The sequence below is a fragment of the Pleuronectes platessa genome, chromosome 22 (assembly GCF_947347685.1).
Source record: "Pleuronectes platessa chromosome 22, fPlePla1.1, whole genome shotgun sequence".
In the NCBI taxonomy this organism is placed as follows: Eukaryota; Metazoa; Chordata; class Actinopteri; order Pleuronectiformes; family Pleuronectidae; genus Pleuronectes; species Pleuronectes platessa.
Genome location: NC_070647.1, coordinates 15,056,570 through 15,075,987, shown reverse-complemented (window position 1 = coordinate 15,075,987; position 19,418 = coordinate 15,056,570). Strand labels below are relative to the sequence as shown.

Genomic DNA, 19,418 nt, shown 5'->3' with positions numbered 1-19,418 from the left:
TATATTTATCAGTTTGTATTTCACACGCTGACTTACTTTAGATTCCACCACCACAACATGGAGCCGTTTGACATTAGTTCAAATTTAGAGTATACATCCATATCTGCATCCAGTTGTTCCCGGTTCACCTTTCTTAAATATCAACAATTTCCGAAGATATTCACATAACATTTTATAAACACAAAAGGTGACATTTTCCTTGATCCGCCCCCTTAATTAAAAATCGCCCCAAAAGTGAATGAGTCCTTTTGGGTCCAGACCTCACCCTTCTACGAACCAGTCTGACAGGGGTGAAAACCTTCATAAGAAATACTGGGTCCTGGGTAAAATCCAGTTCATATTATGATTCCTTCACCAAAGAAGTTCCCTCAAGCCCAGTCTCATCAGTGAACCAAATGAAAAGATAATTTGATCAATGCTCTTATATTGCTATTGATCCCAGAACCACTTGGTAAGAGAATGACTAGCCTGGTATCCTCTGTTTTCTTGTAAGTAACGACAAGCTTTGCAGGCATGTTCTCTGCCGAACTGTGCCTGATGAATTCTATACCTATTTTTCCAGTCAAAGAATCTCATGTATTCAGTCATATTCTGGTCTAGGTGAAGTAGCCTCTCTACCAGCTCCTTTGGAGTGGAAAAGTCATCGACATGAATGAAAGAGTCTCGTGGGATATGGTCCTCATAGTTTTCTCTTGAAGTGCCAAGAACTACGGGTACAGTTCCCAGTTTCATAGGATTGAATACCTTCTCTGTGATATAATCTTTGTGCTGAGAGTTTTCAAAGGAGAGGTAGAATTTACAACTAGATAATATGTTTGCATAGTTTTGACCATCTACATTTTTGCCAAAAGCCCTCCCATAAGTTTCTATCTGGATGTGTTTTTTCAGCTCGTTGTAGTACTGAACTCTTTTGTGCCCGTCATGCCAGTTGCTCACGATCCAACAGACCAACTTGTCCTTGGTTGGCAGCTGGAAACTCTCCACCTCAGATGTTTGTGGCACCAAATTCCCATAAGGCACTGGGATATGTGAATCTGAGCGATAACAGGATGTCAAGTTGAACAAGTTATCAAGTCCGGGTAATTTTGAACAGTGTGTAGGTGACTCCATGTCCATCCAAACCCATTTCTGAAACCAGGGACGTGGCTCACTCGGCAAGTTTCCCATATTTCCATGAATGTCCCTGTGGTGAATGAAAACCCCGTGGGCTTGTTGGTAAAGAGACTTGTCATCGGTCAAGCGGCATCCTTTATATTTGAACATATCGCAGTTGAGATCGAATTTGGACCCAAATGGCCACGTCCAAATCAAGAGAAGAGTATCAGGCTCAGCGTCCACCTCCACGTCCTGGATCTGCTTGGGACCATCAGTAGGTGCTTCCACGTGCTGCTCCGAGGAAGAGTTTGGGTTTGAGCCCTGGATCTGTGCTTCCACAGGGCACTCACAAGAATGATTGCCTCTCTTCAGATAATCACGAAAATCCGGGAACTCGATATCTGGCTTGTAGTATGTAAAAAAAATTACCAGGAAACACACCAACAGGAAGCAGCCGGAGGCAATTTGCCTCTGACGAGTCATCTGGCAGCTTGAGAGGGACATGGCTCACCTCTGGAGAGAAAAAAAGGTTGTGTTTTATTTAAGTTTTGTAATATTAAACCTATCGCTTTTCCAACTCACACCAGCCTCTGCGTCTGTCACTCTCCCCCAGTCTTACCTCCTGCTTCAGCTCAATTCTTTTGACTATTTTTTTTAGTTCGCTTTTCCTCTGTATCAAACTTCTCTTAATTACACATTTTGACTCCTGAAATCTTTAAGCTTCAACATTTGTTGCACAAAAGCCAGATTTTCAACAAACTAAGAATAAAAGCGCAGCATCTAATAAAGAGTTGTTCATTTCTTTGAGGAAAGGGACAAGGTGTGTGCCTTCATGAGTAAGATGAAGCACCTTACACTTTTACAGCCATGACCGTGTCAAACATGTTTAAAACATTTAATGTGCTTTTTAAGTCTAACATTGAACTCAAATTACATTTTAAACCAAAAGCAAAATGGGAAAATGCTTTTTTCTGTCTTTCAGTTCAATAAAACGACTGAACATACAGTATGAACAGACTCGATTTATCCTCTGTTTGTTCTCAATCATAGCTTTGTTCAGCAGAATTTACAAACTTAAAACAACTCCTGGGCATAATACAAGCTGCTCTGTACTATTATTATTGAAAATGATACTGAGATAATTGTACGGAGACTCAATAAAGGTAAAGCTAGAGCACGAAGAAACGGTCTCACCTTTGAGTAGAAAGCACAGGTAGATAGAAAATGTCGCTCGGTTTTATTTGTCTATCTGGCACGTCACTCTGCCAACACTCATTTGACTACGGTCACATGATAGTACACAAAAAACCTGTTTATGCTTTTACTCCAGTTTAAACAATTGTAACTGGACTCAGGCCCAAGGTAGATGTTTTCGGAAAAGTGTGGATGCCAGGTTATGTCTTTCCTTAGTGCCGAAGGTGGACAGGTTGAACAGGTTCTGAGGATTGTACAGTTCCTCCATGAACTCAACTCCTCTATTGTCTGTAAAGTATTTTTCTGTACCGAATAAAAATTTTAATGTGGTGTCATACAGAGATTGTTGGGCCGTAGGGGAAGTACTCATCCTGTGATATTCTACTTTTTAAGTGCACATGTTCTGGCTTGGTTTTCATTGCAAGTGCTACCCTGTGTTTCTGCAATCATTCACTGAAAGCCCATTTACACACTTCTCAATAAAGTGCACAAAACCTAATCTGACCTTAATGATCTGCACATGGATTAAATATAAATCGCATCAGCATTTTTTGAAAGTGTTGCCCACCATACATACATCTAAATGGATTAAAACAGAGGAATGATTGGTTAGATTCATTTGAAAAAATAACAGTATAGAATAGAAAAGCAATTGTATAAATATATGAAGCAGGAGCTTTGTTGCAGGAGCTAATATTTGAAAATGTAATAAAAATGTGTTACCGAATAAGCTTCAAAAGTACAAATGGAAATTCTTGTAAACATCTCAAAATGTATTAGAATTCAACAAGGAAATGTACCTACTAACGTACAATTTGTTAAGCACAATTTACAGACTCTTCTGTAACCACCACTAGGATCCATTGAATAAGAGGAAGAGAGCAACAATCTCACCTTGAAGTCGAAAAAAAGGTTTCTTATAAAATGTAATATTGCTCAACATTTGTCTGAAATATAAACGCAGAGTCTAAAATGTCCTTTGATTCTCGACAAGCTGGTGCTTTCCTGCACCGTCCAAGAACAGCGATCATATGTGAATGTGGAAAGGAAATACAAATTAACCAGTCAGACAACTCCCTGTCAAACAAGTTTTGCAGCATCAGAACAGGTGTAATGTTTTGCATCTAGTCTCCAACTTAGTCACTCCCACTTATGATTACACGAACATGATGGGAGTTATGAGCAAATATTTGTAAAATCTATATGCATATATGCATATTATTTAATTTAATTTAATATTACCCACTCCTTCACCCTGTAAACTGCTGCTTCATTTGACTTTGACTTTGACTTGACTATGTTATATGTATACATTTATTCATATTCATATTATTTAATTTAATATTCCATTCACCCTGTAAACTACTGCTTCACTTGACTACGTTACATGTTACGATGTGATGTTATATGTTATGTTAGATAGCATGTTGTTTTTTTCTATCCTCTGAACAGTCACCATGTACATTCATCTCCCCGAATCATACAAATACACTTACTTCACATATACTTATCTTATTTAATATTCCCCACTTCTTCACCCTGAAAACTGTTGCTTCATTTAAATTTATTTGACTATGTTATATGTTATACATATATTCATGTTATTTTATTTAATATTCCCCACTCCTTCACCCTGTAAACTGCTCCTTCATTTAACTTTGACTTTGACTATGTTATATGTTGTACATATATTCATATTACTTAATTTAATATTCACTTGACTGTGTTATATGTTATATGTTACAATGTTATGTTATATGTTATGTTACATAGTATGTTATTTTTGTTCATTTTGTAAAGTCGCCTACTGCGTAGATGTTTGCCTGCCATGTCATAAGAATTTCACTGCTCCGATGACGCTGTCATTGGTGCATGTGACAATAAACTTTGATTTGATTTGATTTGATTTGTACCCCCCCTCACACACACACACACACACACACACACACACCGTCAGAGCCTACAGGTGGATGCTGGGGTTGTAGAGGGGCTGAAACAACTGGAAGCAATACTGCAGAAGCAGTGGGAGCAAAGGGGATGATGGGATATATCTCTCTGCTTAAAAAGAAAACCTGATAAGGTGGGTGTGTATAAGATGGTAGTTGGGAGTGAGGTGTTTCACATGGTTGGAGCAGCGCAGCTCGAGTTGGCTGCCTGAACTAGCTCGGCCGCATCGCTCCATTTAATACCTGAATGAAAGTTAATATGTCTGAGACTCCACAAAGGACAGAAGGAAAAAAACATGCAGAAACTGTTTGAGGTAATTTGACCTGTATTTCACTTCCTTAGCAATTCATTTTTACTTATGCTAAATACAGTAGAGAGTCATCCACTTAGAAAAACATGTTGTTCAAAAATATAGATCCTTTTCAGAATAACTAGAATGAAAGAAAATGTAGGAATAAATACAACCTGAGCCGGTTTCTGGTTGAATTTAAACCTGAGGCTAAAATGTATGCTTTGAAACCATCTGTACATAAATGAGTCTGATCATGAAGTTTGTGATAAGTTTGATAGTGAACCTTGTGATTTTGAAGTTCAATGGGAGGTGTCTGTTACATCTTTGTCCTATTATAGGTTCCTCACTAGTAGAGGTCATATTTCAGCTAGATTCAGGGGGAGCTAAATTATGGCATGGCTTTCAATGTGGATGTAATGCATATATGTATATAGCTGTACTAGCAATACTGCTAATTCTAATAATTCTTTATTAGTAAGCCATGACTGTGTGCCAGTTACATTGCTAGAACTGCAGGACCCTGAAACTGACGTAGCTAAATGAAATTCAGCCATTTTTTATTTTAAATTATATTTATTTTTCATTTATAGTACTTATTTTCACGATATTAATACTTTTACTATACTGTGAAGTGTTAAAACGGCCACTAGATGGGAACAGAGTCTCTAGTATAAGCAATATATGTTGTGCTTCTAAAGTCTGCTTTGTGAAACAATTGGAGGAACTATTCTACTACCACCCAACTATTATTACTACCACTACTACTTCTTATTTCCCTGTCTTTGTCCCAGTAAGCCCCCACAACACCAGGACCCTCAAAATGAGGTCACTAGATGACATTCAGTCCTCATTATTGTTGTTATACTTTATGTGGATGGATCTTTCCTACTGGGGCATATTCAAATCTCTACTCTCTACTGTACTGGCAAATACTCAATGGGCTCAATATCTCAAAATCTATCTGTATTCAAATGGATGTACATGTATCTGAAATATCATACTGCACAACTCTGAAAGCGCAAGTGTGAGGAAGTTGAAGTTCAATGCTGTTTTAAAAAAGAGCACTTATTACTAACAGACAATTACGATCGTGTTTAGAGTACGATTTAAACTTTTTACTTCTCCTTTAAAGATTAGTAAATACCAAAAAATGTGGTTAAAAAAACTATTGATTTATGATCTTCTTTTTAGGCCTGGCAAGAGTTAGAAAAGAGGTTTAAGAAATGTAGAACCGCCGTAAGCAAGATTATAATGTCAGAGTGTCATGAAGGATGTGAGGATGTCACCTCATTGTGAAAGATGCACATAAAGACACATTCAACAAAGTATATTTATCAGTTTGTATTTTACACGCTAACTTACTTTAGATTCCACAACCACAACATGGAGCCGTTTGACATTAGTTCAAATTTAGAGAGTATACATCCACATTTGCATCCAGTTCTTCCGGTTCACCTTTCTTAAATATCCACAATTTCTGAAGATATTCACATAACATTTTATAAACACAAAAGGGGACATTTTCCTTGATCCGCCCCCTTAATTAAAAATCGCCCCAAAAGTGAATGAGTCCTTTTGGGTCCAGACCTCACCCTTCTACGAACCAGTCTGACCTTCATAAGAAATACTGGGTCCTGGGTAAAATCCAGTTCATATTATGATTCCTTCACCAAAGAAGTTCCCTCAAGCCCAGTCTCATCAGTGAACCAAATGAAAAGATAATTTGATCAATGCTCTTATATTTAGTGCTATTGATCCCAGAACCACTTGGTAAGAGAATGACTAGCCTGGTATCCTCTGTTTTCTTGTAAGTAACGACAAGCTTTGCAGGCATGGTCTCTGCCGAACTGTGCCTGATGAATTCTATACCTATTTTTCCAGTCAAAGAATCTCATGTATTCAGTCATATTCTGGTCTAGGTGAAGTAGCCTCTCTACCAGCTCCTTTGGAGTGGAAAAGTCATCGACATGAATGAAAGAGTCTCGTGGGATATGGTCCTCATAGTTTTCTCTTGAAGTGCCAAGAACTACGGGTACAGTTCCCAGTTTCATAGGATTGAATACCTTCTCTGTGATATAATCTTTGTGCTGAGAGTTTTCAAAGGAGAGGTAGAATTTACAACTAGATAATATGTTTGCATAGTTTTGACCATCTACATTTTTGCCAAAAGCCCTCCCATAAGTTTCTATCTGGATGTGTTTTTTCAGCTCGTTGTAGTACTGAACTCTTTTGTGCTCGTCATGCCAGTTGCTCACGATCCAACAGACCAACTTGTCCTTGGTTGGCAGCTGGAAACTCTCCACCTCAGATGTTTGTGGCACCAAATTCCCATAAGGCACTGGGATATGTGAATCTGAGCGATAACAGGATGTCAAGTTGAACAAGTTATCAAGTCCGGGTAATTTTGCACAGTCTGTAGGTGACTCCATGTCCATCCAAACCCATTTCTGAAACCAGGGACGTGGCTCACTCGGCAAGTTTCCCAGATTTCCATGAATGTCCCTGTGGTGGATGAAAACCCCGTGGGCTTGTTTGTAAAGAGACTTGTCATCGGTCAAGCGGCATCCTTTATATTTGAACATATCGCAGGTGAGATCAAATTTGTAGCCAAATGGCCACGTCCAAATCAAGAGAAGAGTATCAGGCTCAGCTTCCACCTCCACGTCCTGGATCTGCTTGGGACCATCAGTAGGTGCTTCCACGTGCTGCTCCGAGGAAGAGTTTGGGTTTGAGCCCTGGATCTGTGCTTCCACAGGGCACTCACAAGAATGATTGCCTCTCTTCAGATAATCACGAAAATCCGGGAACTCGATTTCCGGCTTGTAGTATGTAAAAAAAATGACCAGGAAACACACCAACAGGAAGCAGCCGGAGGCAATTTGCCTCTGACGAGTCATCTGGCAGCTTGAGAGGGACATGGCTCAGCTCTGGAGAGAAAAAAGGTTGTGTGTTATTTAAGTTTTGTAATATTAAACATATTGCTTTTCCAAATCACACCAGCTTCTGCGTCCGTCACTCTCCCCCAGTCTTACCTTCTGCTTCAGCTCAATTCTTTTGACTATTATTTTATTTCTCTTTTCGTCTGTATCGAACCTCTCTTAATTACACATTTTGACTCCTGAAATCTTTAAGCCTCAACATTTGTTGTGCAAAAGCCAGATTTCCAACAAACTAAGAATAAAAGCGCAGCATCTAATAAAGAGTTGTTCATTTCTTTGAGGAAAGTGACAAGGTGTGTGCCTTCATGAGTAAGATGAAGCACCTTACACTTTTACAGCCATGACCGTGTCAAACATGTTTAAAACATTTAAATTGCTTTTTAAGTCTAACATTGAACTCAAATTACATTTTAAACCAAAAGCAAAATGGGAAAATGCTTTTTTCTGTCTTTCAGTTCAATAAAACGACTGAACATACAATATGAACAGACTCGATTTATCCTCTGTTTGTTCTCAATCATAGCTTTGTTCAGCAGAATTTACAAACTTAAAACAACTCCTGGGCATAATACAAGCTGCTCTGTACTATTATTATTGAAAATGATACTGAGATAATTGTACGGAGACTCAATAAAGGTAAAGCTAGAGCACGAAGAAACGGTCTGACCTTTGAGTAGAAAGCACAGGTAGATAGAAAATGTCACTCGGTTTTATTTGTCTATCTGACACGTCACTCTGCCAACACTCATTTGAGTCCGGTAACATGATAGTACACAAAAACCTGTTTATGCTTTTACTCCAGTTCCTCCATGAACTTGTCGAGGGAATTTCATCCAGACATGTATCAATGTTGTAAGAATTCACGAATCAACACCACACATACACTCGTACGTTTTTACTTGCAAGGGAAGTCCGCACCTTTGAGTAGGTTGCAGCCAACTTCGACGGTACTTTCCATATACAGCGTATTTATTCGAAAGCTCAGTTACAAGGTCAAGGTGGGGTTACATTTGCATACAGAAAAGTGAAACATCTTCATCATCACATCTTTCCAGGCGTGTTTCCTGTTTAAGTAGAAAACTAGACCGCATCTGTCTGTGGTTTCTTGCAAAGCGTTGTTGCCCTGTTGTTGAACTCAGAGGTGCCAGACTGCACCTCTATGTCAGACAGTCACACTTTGCATCAGCAGTACATTCAAACATGATAACTTACATACAATTCTTCTAACATTTCCCTCCTGTTTATCATTAATGAATGTCAAATCCTCTTTGTCAAGTCATAGCATCTCTTTTGCAAGTTTTCTGCGTGACCATCATTTTCATAACACCTTCATTTCTTGTATACGAACCAGGTTTCCAGCGAGTGCCCTAACAGTTAGAGGATATGTTGGTTACTTCACTGACGTTGAGACGAGTTACCACTATTTGATAACCCCCCTTTGAAGTCAGGCTTCCCCTCCTAACCAATGGCGTCACCGGTCCCCTGTGTCGCTTTTTTGCAGTGGGAGAGATGTATCCAGGTTCCTCTCTCAGCGATCTTTACTGCAGTGGGTGTTGTGAGTAGTACTTGATGCGGTCCCTCCCACGTGGGCTGTTCCAGTGCTTCCTTTTTATCGCCTTGATGAACACGAAATCTCCCACGGTCACTTTTGGAACCTGCAAAGAAAAAGGATCGTTTGGCAGATCATTTGCAATTTTCACTTCTCTCATGAGCAGGGTGGCTTTCATATAGTCAGCAAGCGTTTGTTCTTCATTTGGTACAGCTGTTTCCAATGTGAAATTAGGTATGTAATATGGGCGTCCATACAATATTTCAAACGGTGTTAGCGAGTTGTTTGCTGTAGGTATAATGTGCATGCTTAACGTTACTAAGTCGAGGCACTCCACCCACGGTCTTCCTGTCTCTTCCACACATTTTCTTAGTTTACTTTTTATGGTGCCATTATTGCGCTCCACTAGTCCAGCACTTTGAGGATGATAACTACAATGGTGTTTTAAGTCCATTTTCAAACATGTCGACATCTTTTTTACTACATCGTTTACAAAATGAGTTCCATTGTCACTTCTGATGATTTGTGGAATACCAAACGTGGGTATGATGCGTTTGCATAATGCTTTTGCTACTGTGATTGCATCTGGATGTTTGGTAGGTATGATTTCAACCCATTTGGAAAAAGCATCTATTATCACTAAACAATATTTGTATTGTTGGCAAGTGCTTAACTCAATGAAGTCCATGTGGATGGTATGAAACGGATACGGTGGAGTGGGAAAAGCCCCTCGTCTTGGTCTTATGTTTCCCTGTGGATTATGTCTCGCACATGTAATACAAGCTGCACAAAAATTTTTAGAATAGAGATTATAACCATAGGTTGTATACTGTTTGTTTACTAGGCTCACCATTCCCCCTGTTGAGACATGGCAAGGCCCATGGCTCAATATAGCAGCCCATTTGTATAATGATTTTGGAAGGATAGGTTTTCCTTCAGGTCATGTGTAGATATCATCTACAAGTTTGGCTCCTTTTTTCAGCCAGCCCTGTTTTTAATGTCGTGCATCTGAGTTAATACAGATGTCATGAACCCTCCCCTGCAATCCACTGTTTGTGAGAATGGTTTATCATAATCAGGAAGTGCCAGTACAGCACTTCCAGCGAGTGTCTGCTTCAGGTTGCAAAATGCAAATTCAGCTTCCTCGTTCCACTCAAGGGTGTCACTCATGCGCAGTGGCGTCTCATACATCAACTTTTGCAGAGGTGCGGTTATCTCTGCATAGTTACACACCCACGACCTGCAATAGTTAGTGAGTCCTAAAAAGGACATCATCTGTTTTTTGTTTTTAGGTTTGGGTGCAGCCAAGATGGTCGATTTCCTATCTTCACTAATCTTTCTGCCTTCTGCCGTTAACATGTGACCTAGATATTTGACCTCGGTTTTGCAAAACTGTAGTTTGTCTTTGCTGACTTTATTTCCTGTTTTTGCCAAATGTGTTAGCAGGGCTGTTGTGTCCTGTAGACATTGCTCTCTTGTTTTGGAGGTAACTAGAATATCGTCTACATAAGATAATATTTGACTTCCTGCTGGTGGATCAAATTTAGCTAAACAGTTACTAATGGCAGCTGCAAAGATTGTAGGGCTTTCTGCATACCCTTGAGGCAACCTAGTGTAAGTATATCTTTTCCCATCAAACGTAAATGCAAACCAAAACCTACTATCTTCATGTAGGGGAATAGAGAAAAATGCATTACTTAGGTCTATCACTGAGAATACTTTAGCTTGTGGTCACATGCTGTTTAGCAGTGTGTGTGGATCAGGGACATTGGGCGCTCTTTGTATCACTGCAGCATTTACTGCTTTTAAATCTTGTACCATCCTCCATTTTGTGGATGGTGCTGCCTTTTTGACTGGAAAAATCGGAGTATTACACGGTGACTCTGGACAGGGTATCAAAACTCCTGCTTTTAAATATTCTCTTATTACAGGGCGGATTCCGTCAATTGCATCTTGTTTTAGAGCATATTGTTTTATGCGCGGTCGATATTCTCCTTTTGGTCTAATTTGAACTGGTGGACAATCTGTTAATGCACCCACATCTGTGGATCCAGTTGTCCACAGGCATTTTGGTATCTCTTTTAACTCTTTCTCTTCCTCCTCTGTTAACAGCATGGTTCATGTGTCTGTGCTATCTGTTAGGTGTGTCTGTGGCGTGGTTCTTGCAACCCAGTGCAGTGACACCCTCTTGTAAGCACTATGTGGATTTATTTGCACGTCTCCTTCCTGCGTCCAGTCAGACTCATCGTTTCTCTGCACCATTCTGGCTTCATAATTTAAGTCTTTCCATTTTTTCTTTTGCGGCTTCTGAAGTGACACGTGAGCGGTTTGGCCGTACCCTAAGAGTGCTTTTGCCTCTTTAGTCAATACCACTGTACAGAACGCGGTGTCTTCTGTAAAATACATGTAATTAAGAGTCACTTTCTGGGGTAGGAGCTTATGGAATGCTTTATCATAAGTGTCATCAGGCCCAGGCTGTTGTCTGTAGCGTATGGTGACATGCAGATCTTCTGCAGGCATCTGTGAGTTATCTTTTCCACAATGTTGTCTAGCTTTGTCAACTAAACTTTCAGTCACACGGCTAGGGTCTTTTGAGGAGAAATCGAGTGACCAGTAATACGTGGGAACCTGTTGTTCTTGATAAACGAATAAGGAAGATTCTCCCTCCCCCACCCGTTTTACAGACATTCCCCCCTTGTTGTTTGGTAATATCCCGATTCCCAGTTGCACCATCACATCACGTCCCAGAAGATTAAACGGGCAGTTGCTTGCAACTACTAGAGATGCTTTGGCTTGTTTTCCCGTTTCTGGATCTTCTATCATCAAATATTTGGTCAACACTTTCCTCTCAATCTGTCCATTTGCTGATCTTACTCTGACATGTTCGTCTGACATGTATCTGCTTTCTAACGGTGTATTTATAACTGTCCTGCAGGCTCCTGAATCTGCTATGAAAACCACTGGGGCGTTTTCCACCCACAGCGTTACTTCAGGTCTGCTGGAATTAAACAGAAACGTCTCAGTCAAATCAAGCAATATCTCTTCACTTTCCTCCTCTTCACTTCCCCTTTTCTGTTCTGCTGCTTTGCCTAGTCATTGCTTTTCATTATTATTTGGGCAATTCCGAGCCCAGTGGTCTGTGTCTCCACAGACCCAACATCTATCAGTTTGTCTCTGCTGCTGCTCTCTTCCTCTCCCTCTAAACTTGCCTCTTCCTCCGTAAACTCCTCTTCCTCGTCCCCTGGTCCGACCTCTTTGACCAACCCCAGAGAAAAACACATTACTGTCTTCCTCATAATCACCCTGCCAAAATGCTTCAGTTGCAATTTGCTTTCCTTTTTTCTTGTTTTTAATGACTTTTTCTGCGTGAATCAGCCAGCTCATGCATTCAGCCAGAGTACCCGTAGAGAGGCCGACATAATTTTTTAACACCCAGTCTTTTATCCCTGGGTGTACTGCTCCCACTAGAGCGTTTTTTAATTGTTGTCTGTACGGCCCCTCGTCATCGTCGGTCACGGGTAGTCCACTATTCTCTCTGAAAACTTTTTCGAATCTTGGTCTGAAATCTGTGACTAATTCATCATCTTTTTGTTTTGTCTGACCAATTAGTCCATAATCAGCGCGTCGAGTGAACGTTTGTGTTGCTCTAGCTATGACACCTTCCACAGCCTGTTGCAGTGCTGGGGAGTCAGCTGCCAGTGGGAGCGGACGAGCTGCACCCACTGCTGGTGCCATCGGAGTCCAATTACCCTGGATTCTCATCCAATTTGGGGCTCTTTTTTGTTTTTAATACAGCCTTTTAATTGTAAACGACGTACCAATTTAGTACATTCGTTAACATCTAATTTTCCTTTAAAGTCAAATTGTTTTTTTTTTTTTGTTTTTTTTTCATTTCCCCAGGTATTTAATACTTTGAGGTTCATACGTCTTCATATATTTTGCGTCCCCCTCTAGGGGTCCGGGCTTTGTGCAACAATTTCCCATTGTCTTAAGTTTACAAGTTATCTTTCAGTAACAGAGAATTCCTCTCCGGGCCACACAACACTTCCAGAGAAACAAGCTTCTAGGCCACACTTAGGGTGCAGTCCGGTCTCTCTCTTGGGGTTTAATACCAGAAGTCCTGTCGTGTGTTTTAGACTCTTTACTGTCAGACCATTCATTCACACATTCACTCCCCACAACCATATATCTAAACGTGTTGCAAATACGTTTAGATATTTTTATTTCTGTTTTTTTTATTATTTTTATTGTTTTTTTTCTGAGACGCGGGACTCGAACCCCGTCTTTGACGCGAGACTTCAACTCCGTCTTTGACACGGGACTCTAACCCTGTCTTTGACGCAGGACTCAAACCTCGTCTTTACAATTGTGTCATGTCGTACCTGTTTGATTCGTCTTCTTTTTGTTCGGATGCCGTCAATCCAGTCCAGGGAACAGGTCAGGTCGAACTGGCCTGGGAAGAATTCACTCCACAGGACTTTGTCCTAAGGGCTGTGCACAGTCTTCAGTTCTCTCTCGATCCGCTCCCCTGATCTGGATCTGTTGGCATCCGGCTCGAAGGACCAAAAATGTCGAGGGAATTTCACCCAGACATGTATCAATGTTGTAAGAATTCACGAATCAAACACCACACATACACTCGTACGTTTTTACTTGCAAGGGAAGTCCACACCTTTGAGTAGGTTGCAGCCAATTTCGACGGTACTTCCCATATACAGCGTATTTATTCGAAAGCTCAGTTACAAGGTCAAGGTGGGGTTACATTTGCATACAGAAAAGTGAAACATCTTCATCATCACATCTTTCCAGGCGTGTTTCCTGTTTAAGTAGAAAACTAGACCGCATCTGTCTGTGGTTTCTTGCAAAGCGTTGTTGCCCTGTTGTTGAACTCAGAGGTGCCAGACTGCACCTCTATGTCAGACAGTCACACTTTGCATCAGCAGTACATTCAAACATGATAACTTATATACAATTCTTCTAACAGAACTCAACTTCTCTATTGTCTGTAAAGTATTTTTCTGTACCGTAGGGGAAGTACTCATCCTGTGATATTCTACTTTTTAAGTGCACATGTTCTGGCTTGGTTTTCATTGCAAGTGCTACCCTGTGTTTCTGCAATCATTCACTGAAAGCCCATTTACACACTTCTCAATAAAGTGCACAAAACCTAATCTGACCTTAATGATCTGCACATGGATTAAATATAAATCGCATCAGCATTTTTTGAAAGTGTTGCCCACCATACATACATCTAAAGGGATTAAAACAGAGGAATGATTGGTTGGATTAATTTGAAAAAATAACAGTATAAGATAGAAAAGCAATTGTATAAATATATGAAGCAGGAGCTTTGTTGCAGGAGCTAATATTTGAAAATGTAATAAAAATGTGTTACCGAATAAGCTTCAAAAGCAAAAATGGAAATTCTTGTAAAAATCTCAAAATTTATTAGAATTCAACAAGGAAATGTACCTACTAACGTACAATTTGTTAAGCACAATTTACAGACTCTACTGTAACCACCACTAGGATCCATTGAATAAGAGGAAGAGAGCAACAATCTCACCTTGAAGTCGAAAAAAAGGTTTCTTATAAAATGTAATATTGCTCAACATTTGTCTGAAATATAAACGCAGAGTCTAAAATGTCCTTTGATTCTCGACAAGCTGGTGCTTTCCTGCACCGTCCAAGAACAGCGATCATATGTGAATGTGGAAAGGAAATAACAAGAATTGAGTTGGTCAACTCACTGTCAAACATTTACTGCAGCAATAAAACAGGTTTAATATTTGGCATCTAGCCTCCAACTTAATCATTCCCACTTATGATTACACGAACATGATGAGAGTGATGAGCAAATATTTGTACCCCCTCACATACACACACACACACACCGTCAGAGCCTACAGGTGGATGCTGGGGTGGTAGAGGGGCTGAAACAACTGGAAACAATACTGCAGAAGCAGTGGGAGCAAAGGGGGTGATGGGATATATCTCTCTGCTTAAAAAGAAAACCTGATTAGGTGGGTGTGTATTAGATGGTAGTTGGGAGTGAGGTGTTTCACATGTAGCAGCGCAGCTCGAGTTGGCTGCCTGAACTAGCTCGGCCGCATCGCTCCATTTAATACCTGAATGAAAGTTAATATGTCTGAGACTCCACAAAGGACAGAAGGAAAAAAACATGCAGAAACTGTTTGAGGTAATTTGACCTGTATTTCACTTCCTTAGCAATTCATTTTTACTTATGCTAAATACAGTAGAGAGTCATCCACTTAGAAAAACATGTTGTTCAAAAATATAGATCCTTTTCAGAATAACTAGAATGAAAGAAAATGTAGGAATAAATACAACCTGAGCCGGTTTCTGGTTGAATTTAAACCTGAGGCTAAAATGTATGCTTTGAAACCATCTGTACATAAATGAGTCTGATCATGAAGTTTGTGATAAGTTTGATAGTGAACCTTGTGATTTTGAAGTGCAATGGGAGGTGTCTGTTACATCTTTGTCCTATTATAGGTTCCTCACTAGTAGAGGTCATATTTCAGCTAGATTCAGGGGGAGCTAAATTATGGCATGGCTTTCAATGTGGATGTAATGCATATATGTATATAGCTGTACTAGCAATACTGCTAATTCTACTAATTCTTTATTAGTAAGCCATGACTGTGTGCAAGTTACATTGCAAGAACAGCAGGACCCTGAAACTGAAGTAGCTAAATGAAATTCAGCCATAATTTATTTTAAATTATATTTATTTTTCATTTATAGTACTTATTTTCACGATATTAATACTTTTACTATACTGTGAAGTGTTAGAACGGCCACTAGATGGGACCAGAGTCTCTAGTATAAGCAATATATGTTGCGCTTCTAAAGTCTGCTTTGTGAAACAATTGGAGGAACTATTCTACTACCACCCAACTATTATTACTACCACTACTACTTCTTATTTCCCTGTCTTTGTCCCAGTAAGCCCCCACAACACCAGGACCCTCAAAAAGAGGTCACTAGATGACATTCAGTCCTCATTATTGTTGTTATACTCTATGTGGATGGATCTTTCCTACTGGGGCATATTCAAATCTCTACTCTCTACTGTACTGGCAAATACTCACTGGGCTCAATATCTCAAAATCTATCTGTATTCAAATGGATGTACATGTATCTGAAATATCATACTGCACAACTCTGAAAGCGCAAGTGTGAGGAAGTTGAAGTTCAATGCTGTTTTAAAAAAGAGCACTTATTACTAACAGACAATTACGATCGTGTTTAGAGTACGATTTAAACTTTTTACTTCTCCTTTAAAGATTAGTAAATACCAAAAAATGTGGTTAAAAAAACTATTGATTTATGATCTTCTTTTAGGCCTGGCAAGAGTTAGAAAAGAGGTTTAAGAAATGTAGAACCGCCGTAAGCAAGATTATAATGTCAGAGTGTCATGAAGGATGTGAGGATGTCACCTCATTGTGAAAGATGCACATAAAGACACATTCAACAAAGTATATTTATCAGTTTGTATTTTACACGCTAACTTACTTTAGATTCCACAACCACAACATGGAGCCGTTTGACATTAGTTCAAATTTAGAGAGTATACATCCACATTTGCATCCAGTTCTTCCGGTTCACCTTTCTTAAATATCCACAATTTCTGAAGATATTCACATAACATTTTATAAACACAAAAGGGGACATTTTCCTTGATCCGCCCCCTTAATTAAAAATCGCCCCAAAAGTGAATGAGTCCTTTTGGGTCCAGACCTCACCCTTCTATGAACCAGTCTGACAGGGGTGAAAACCTTCATAAGAAATACTGGGTCCTGGGTAGAATCCAGTTCATTTTATGATTCCTTCACCTAAGAAGTTCCCTCGAGCCCATTCTCATCAGTGAACCAAATGAGCAGATTATTTGATCAATGCTCTTATATCTAGTGCTATTGATCCCAGAACCACTTTTTAAGAGAATGACTAGCCTGGTATCCTCTGTTTTTTTGTAAGTAACGACAAGCTTTGCAGGCATGGTCTCTGCCGAACTGTGACTGATGAATTCTATACCTCTTTTTCCAGTCAAAGAATCTCATGTATTCAGTCATATTCTGGTCTAGGTGAAGGAGCCTCTCTGCCAGCTCCTTTGGAGTGGAAAAGTCATCGACATGAATGAAAGAGTCTCGTGGGATATGGTCCTCGTAGTTTTCTCTTATAGGGCCAAGAACTACGGGTACAGTTCCCAGTCTCATAGGATCGAATACCTTGTCTGAGATATAATCTTTGTGCTGAGAGTTTTCAAAGGAGAGGTAGAATTTACAACTAGATAATATGTTTGCATAGTTTTGACCATCTACATTTTTGCCAAAAGCCCTCCCATAAGTTTCTATCTGGATGTGTTTTTTTAGCTCGTTGTAGTACTGAACTCTTTTGTGCTTGTCATGCCAGTTGCTCACGATCCAACAGACCAACTTGTCCTTGGTTGGCAGCTGGAAACTCTCCACCTCAGATGATTGTGGCACCAAATTCCCATAAGGCACTGGGATATGTGAATCTGAGCGATAACAGGATGTCAAGTTGAACAAGTTATCAAGTCCGGGTAATTTTGCACAGTGTGTAGGTGACTCCATGTTCATCCAAACCCATTTCTGAAACCAGGGACGTGGCTCACTCGGCAAGTTTCCCAGATTTCCATGAATGTCCCTGTGGTGGATGAAAACCCCGTGGGCTTGTTTGTAAAGAGACTTGTCATCGGTCAAGCGGCATCCTTTATATTTGAACATATCGCAGGTGAGATCGAATTTGTAGCCAAATGGCCACGTCCAAATCAAGAGAAGAGTATCAGGCTCAGCTTCCACCTCCACGTCCTGGATCTGCTTGGGACCATCAGTAGGTGCTTCCACGTGCTGCTCCGAGGAAGAGTTTGGGTTTGAGCCCTGGATCTGTGCTTCCACAGGGCACTCACAAGAATGATTGCCTCTCTTCAGATAATCACGAAAATCCGGGAACTCGATTTCCGGCTTGTAGTATGTAAAAGAAATGACCAGGAAACACACCAACAGTAAGCAGCCGGAGGTAATTTGCCTCTGACGAGTCATCTGGCAGCTTGAGAGGGACATGGCTCAGCTCTGGAGAGAAAAAAGGTTGTGTTTTATTTAAGTTTTGTAATATTAAACATATTGCTTTTCCAAATCACACCAGCTTCTGCGTCCGTCACTCTCCCCCAGTCTTACCTTCTGCTTCAGCTCAATTCTTTTGACTATTATTTTATTTCTCTTTTCGTCTGTATCGAACTTCTCTTAATTACACATTTTGACTCCTGAAATCTTTAAGCCTCAACATTTGTTGTGCAAAAGCCAGATTTCCAACAAACTAAGAATAAAAGCGCAGCATCTAATAAAGAGTTGTTCTTTTCTTTGAGGAAAGTGACAAGGTGTGTGCCTTCATGAGTAAGATGAAGCACCTTACACTTTTACAGCCATGACCTTCATTACTGGCTCATGTCTATAGGTACAGCAGAGGACAAAGATCGTGTGTGTTTTCAAATGCATCAAACACAAATGACTGAACTATAATAGGAATAACTAATAACTAGAAAAATGCATTAATGAGCCTAACAATTTATACTGCTGTCAGAAATGTTTTAAAACGTTTCAAGTACTTTTTTCAGTCTAACATTGAACTAAAATTACATTTTAAACCAAAAGCAAAATGGGAAAATGCCATTCTGATTTTCATTTCTATAAAACAGAAATACACAGTATGAACAGACTCGATTTATCCTCTGTATGTTCTCAATCACAAACTTAAAATAACTCCTGGGCACAATACAATCTGCTGTGTACTATTAATATTCAAAATGATACCAAGGTAATTGTATGGAGACTCCATTAAGGTAAAGCTAGAGCACAAAGAAACAGTCTCACCTTGGTGTAGAAAAGCACAGGTAGATAGAAAATGTCACTCGGTTTTATTTGCCTATCTGGCACGTCACTCTGACAACAGTCATTTGAGTATGGTGACCTTATTGTAGACAATAGACTCTGTTTATGTTTTTATGGCAGTGCCAACATTGTAACTGGACTCCGGCGAAAGGTAAATGTTTCACCAGCTGGGTGTGGCCACTAGGTTGACAATATAGGATACTGTAACTGGTTATTCAGAAATGTTTATCAGATAGATTACCTCTCCACTTCCCTTAGTTTCGAAGGTGGGTATAAACAGGTTCTGAGGATTGTACAGTACCTCCATGACATCACCCTCTCTATTGTCTGTAAAGTCAACTGCGTCACAAGAACAACGGGATTCAAATGTCAGTCGATCAGATTGAGGCTGCAGTCAGAAAGTCAAAAAATGATCCTCACTTAACCTGCCTGACCCAACAGAGCCCCAATATTGAAACCACCTGCTTTAA

At 39.9% G+C, this 19,418-nt stretch overlaps 3 protein-coding genes across 8 annotated transcripts; all 3 read right to left on the bottom strand.

Annotated features, from left to right (window-relative positions):
- LOC128428941 (4-galactosyl-N-acetylglucosaminide 3-alpha-L-fucosyltransferase 9) lies at positions 1–3,359 on the bottom strand. Of its 2 annotated transcripts, none has more exons than XM_053415207.1 (2): positions 3,184–3,359; positions 1–1,608 (listed from the first exon to the last, which is right to left on the bottom strand). In XM_053415207.1, the coding sequence occupies exon 2, from the start codon at positions 1,597–1,599 to the stop codon at positions 430–432; it is 1,170 nt and encodes a 389-aa protein (XP_053271182.1). In that variant the 5' UTR covers positions 1,600–1,608; positions 3,184–3,359; the 3' UTR covers positions 1–429. The 2 variants fall into 2 exon arrangements, with proteins under 2 accessions (XP_053271182.1, XP_053271183.1); XM_053415208.1 differs by lacking the exon at positions 3,184–3,359 and adding an exon at positions 2,290–2,490.
- Positions 3,360–5,628: 2,269 nt separating this feature from the next.
- Positions 5,629–14,726, bottom strand: LOC128428896 (4-galactosyl-N-acetylglucosaminide 3-alpha-L-fucosyltransferase 9). Of its 4 annotated transcripts, none has more exons than XM_053415167.1 (3): positions 13,399–13,952; positions 8,135–9,122; positions 5,629–7,455 (listed from the first exon to the last, which is right to left on the bottom strand). In XM_053415167.1, the coding sequence occupies exon 3, from the start codon at positions 7,444–7,446 to the stop codon at positions 6,277–6,279; it is 1,170 nt and encodes a 389-aa protein (XP_053271142.1). In that variant the 5' UTR covers positions 7,447–7,455; positions 8,135–9,122; positions 13,399–13,952; the 3' UTR covers positions 5,629–6,276. The 4 variants fall into 4 exon arrangements, with proteins under 4 accessions (XP_053271142.1, XP_053271143.1, XP_053271141.1 ...); XM_053415168.1 differs by having other exon boundaries at positions 13,689–13,952; XM_053415166.1 differs by lacking the exons at positions 8,135–9,122; positions 13,399–13,952 and adding an exon at positions 14,583–14,726.
- A 1,793-nt stretch (positions 14,727–16,519) lies between these two features.
- Positions 16,520–19,067, bottom strand: LOC128428899 (4-galactosyl-N-acetylglucosaminide 3-alpha-L-fucosyltransferase 9-like). Of its 2 annotated transcripts, none has more exons than XM_053415172.1 (2): positions 18,931–19,067; positions 16,520–18,132 (listed from the first exon to the last, which is right to left on the bottom strand). In XM_053415172.1, the coding sequence occupies exon 2, from the start codon at positions 18,121–18,123 to the stop codon at positions 16,954–16,956; it is 1,170 nt and encodes a 389-aa protein (XP_053271147.1). In that variant the 5' UTR covers positions 18,124–18,132; positions 18,931–19,067; the 3' UTR covers positions 16,520–16,953. The 2 variants fall into 2 exon arrangements, with proteins under 2 accessions (XP_053271147.1, XP_053271148.1); XM_053415173.1 differs by lacking the exon at positions 18,931–19,067 and adding an exon at positions 18,238–18,413.
- Positions 19,068–19,418: the final 351 nt, after the last annotated feature.

Excerpts from the sequence above, each read along its gene's own strand:
- LOC128428896 (XM_053415166.1), bottom strand. The coding sequence starts at position 7,446 with ATGTCCCTCTCAAGCTGCCAGATGACTCGTCAGAGGCAAATTGCCTCC.
- LOC128428941 (XM_053415207.1), bottom strand. The coding sequence starts at position 1,599 with ATGTCCCTCTCAAGCTGCCAGATGACTCGTCAGAGGCAAATTGCCTCC.
- LOC128428899 (XM_053415172.1), bottom strand. The coding sequence starts at position 18,123 with ATGTCCCTCTCAAGCTGCCAGATGACTCGTCAGAGGCAAATTACCTCC.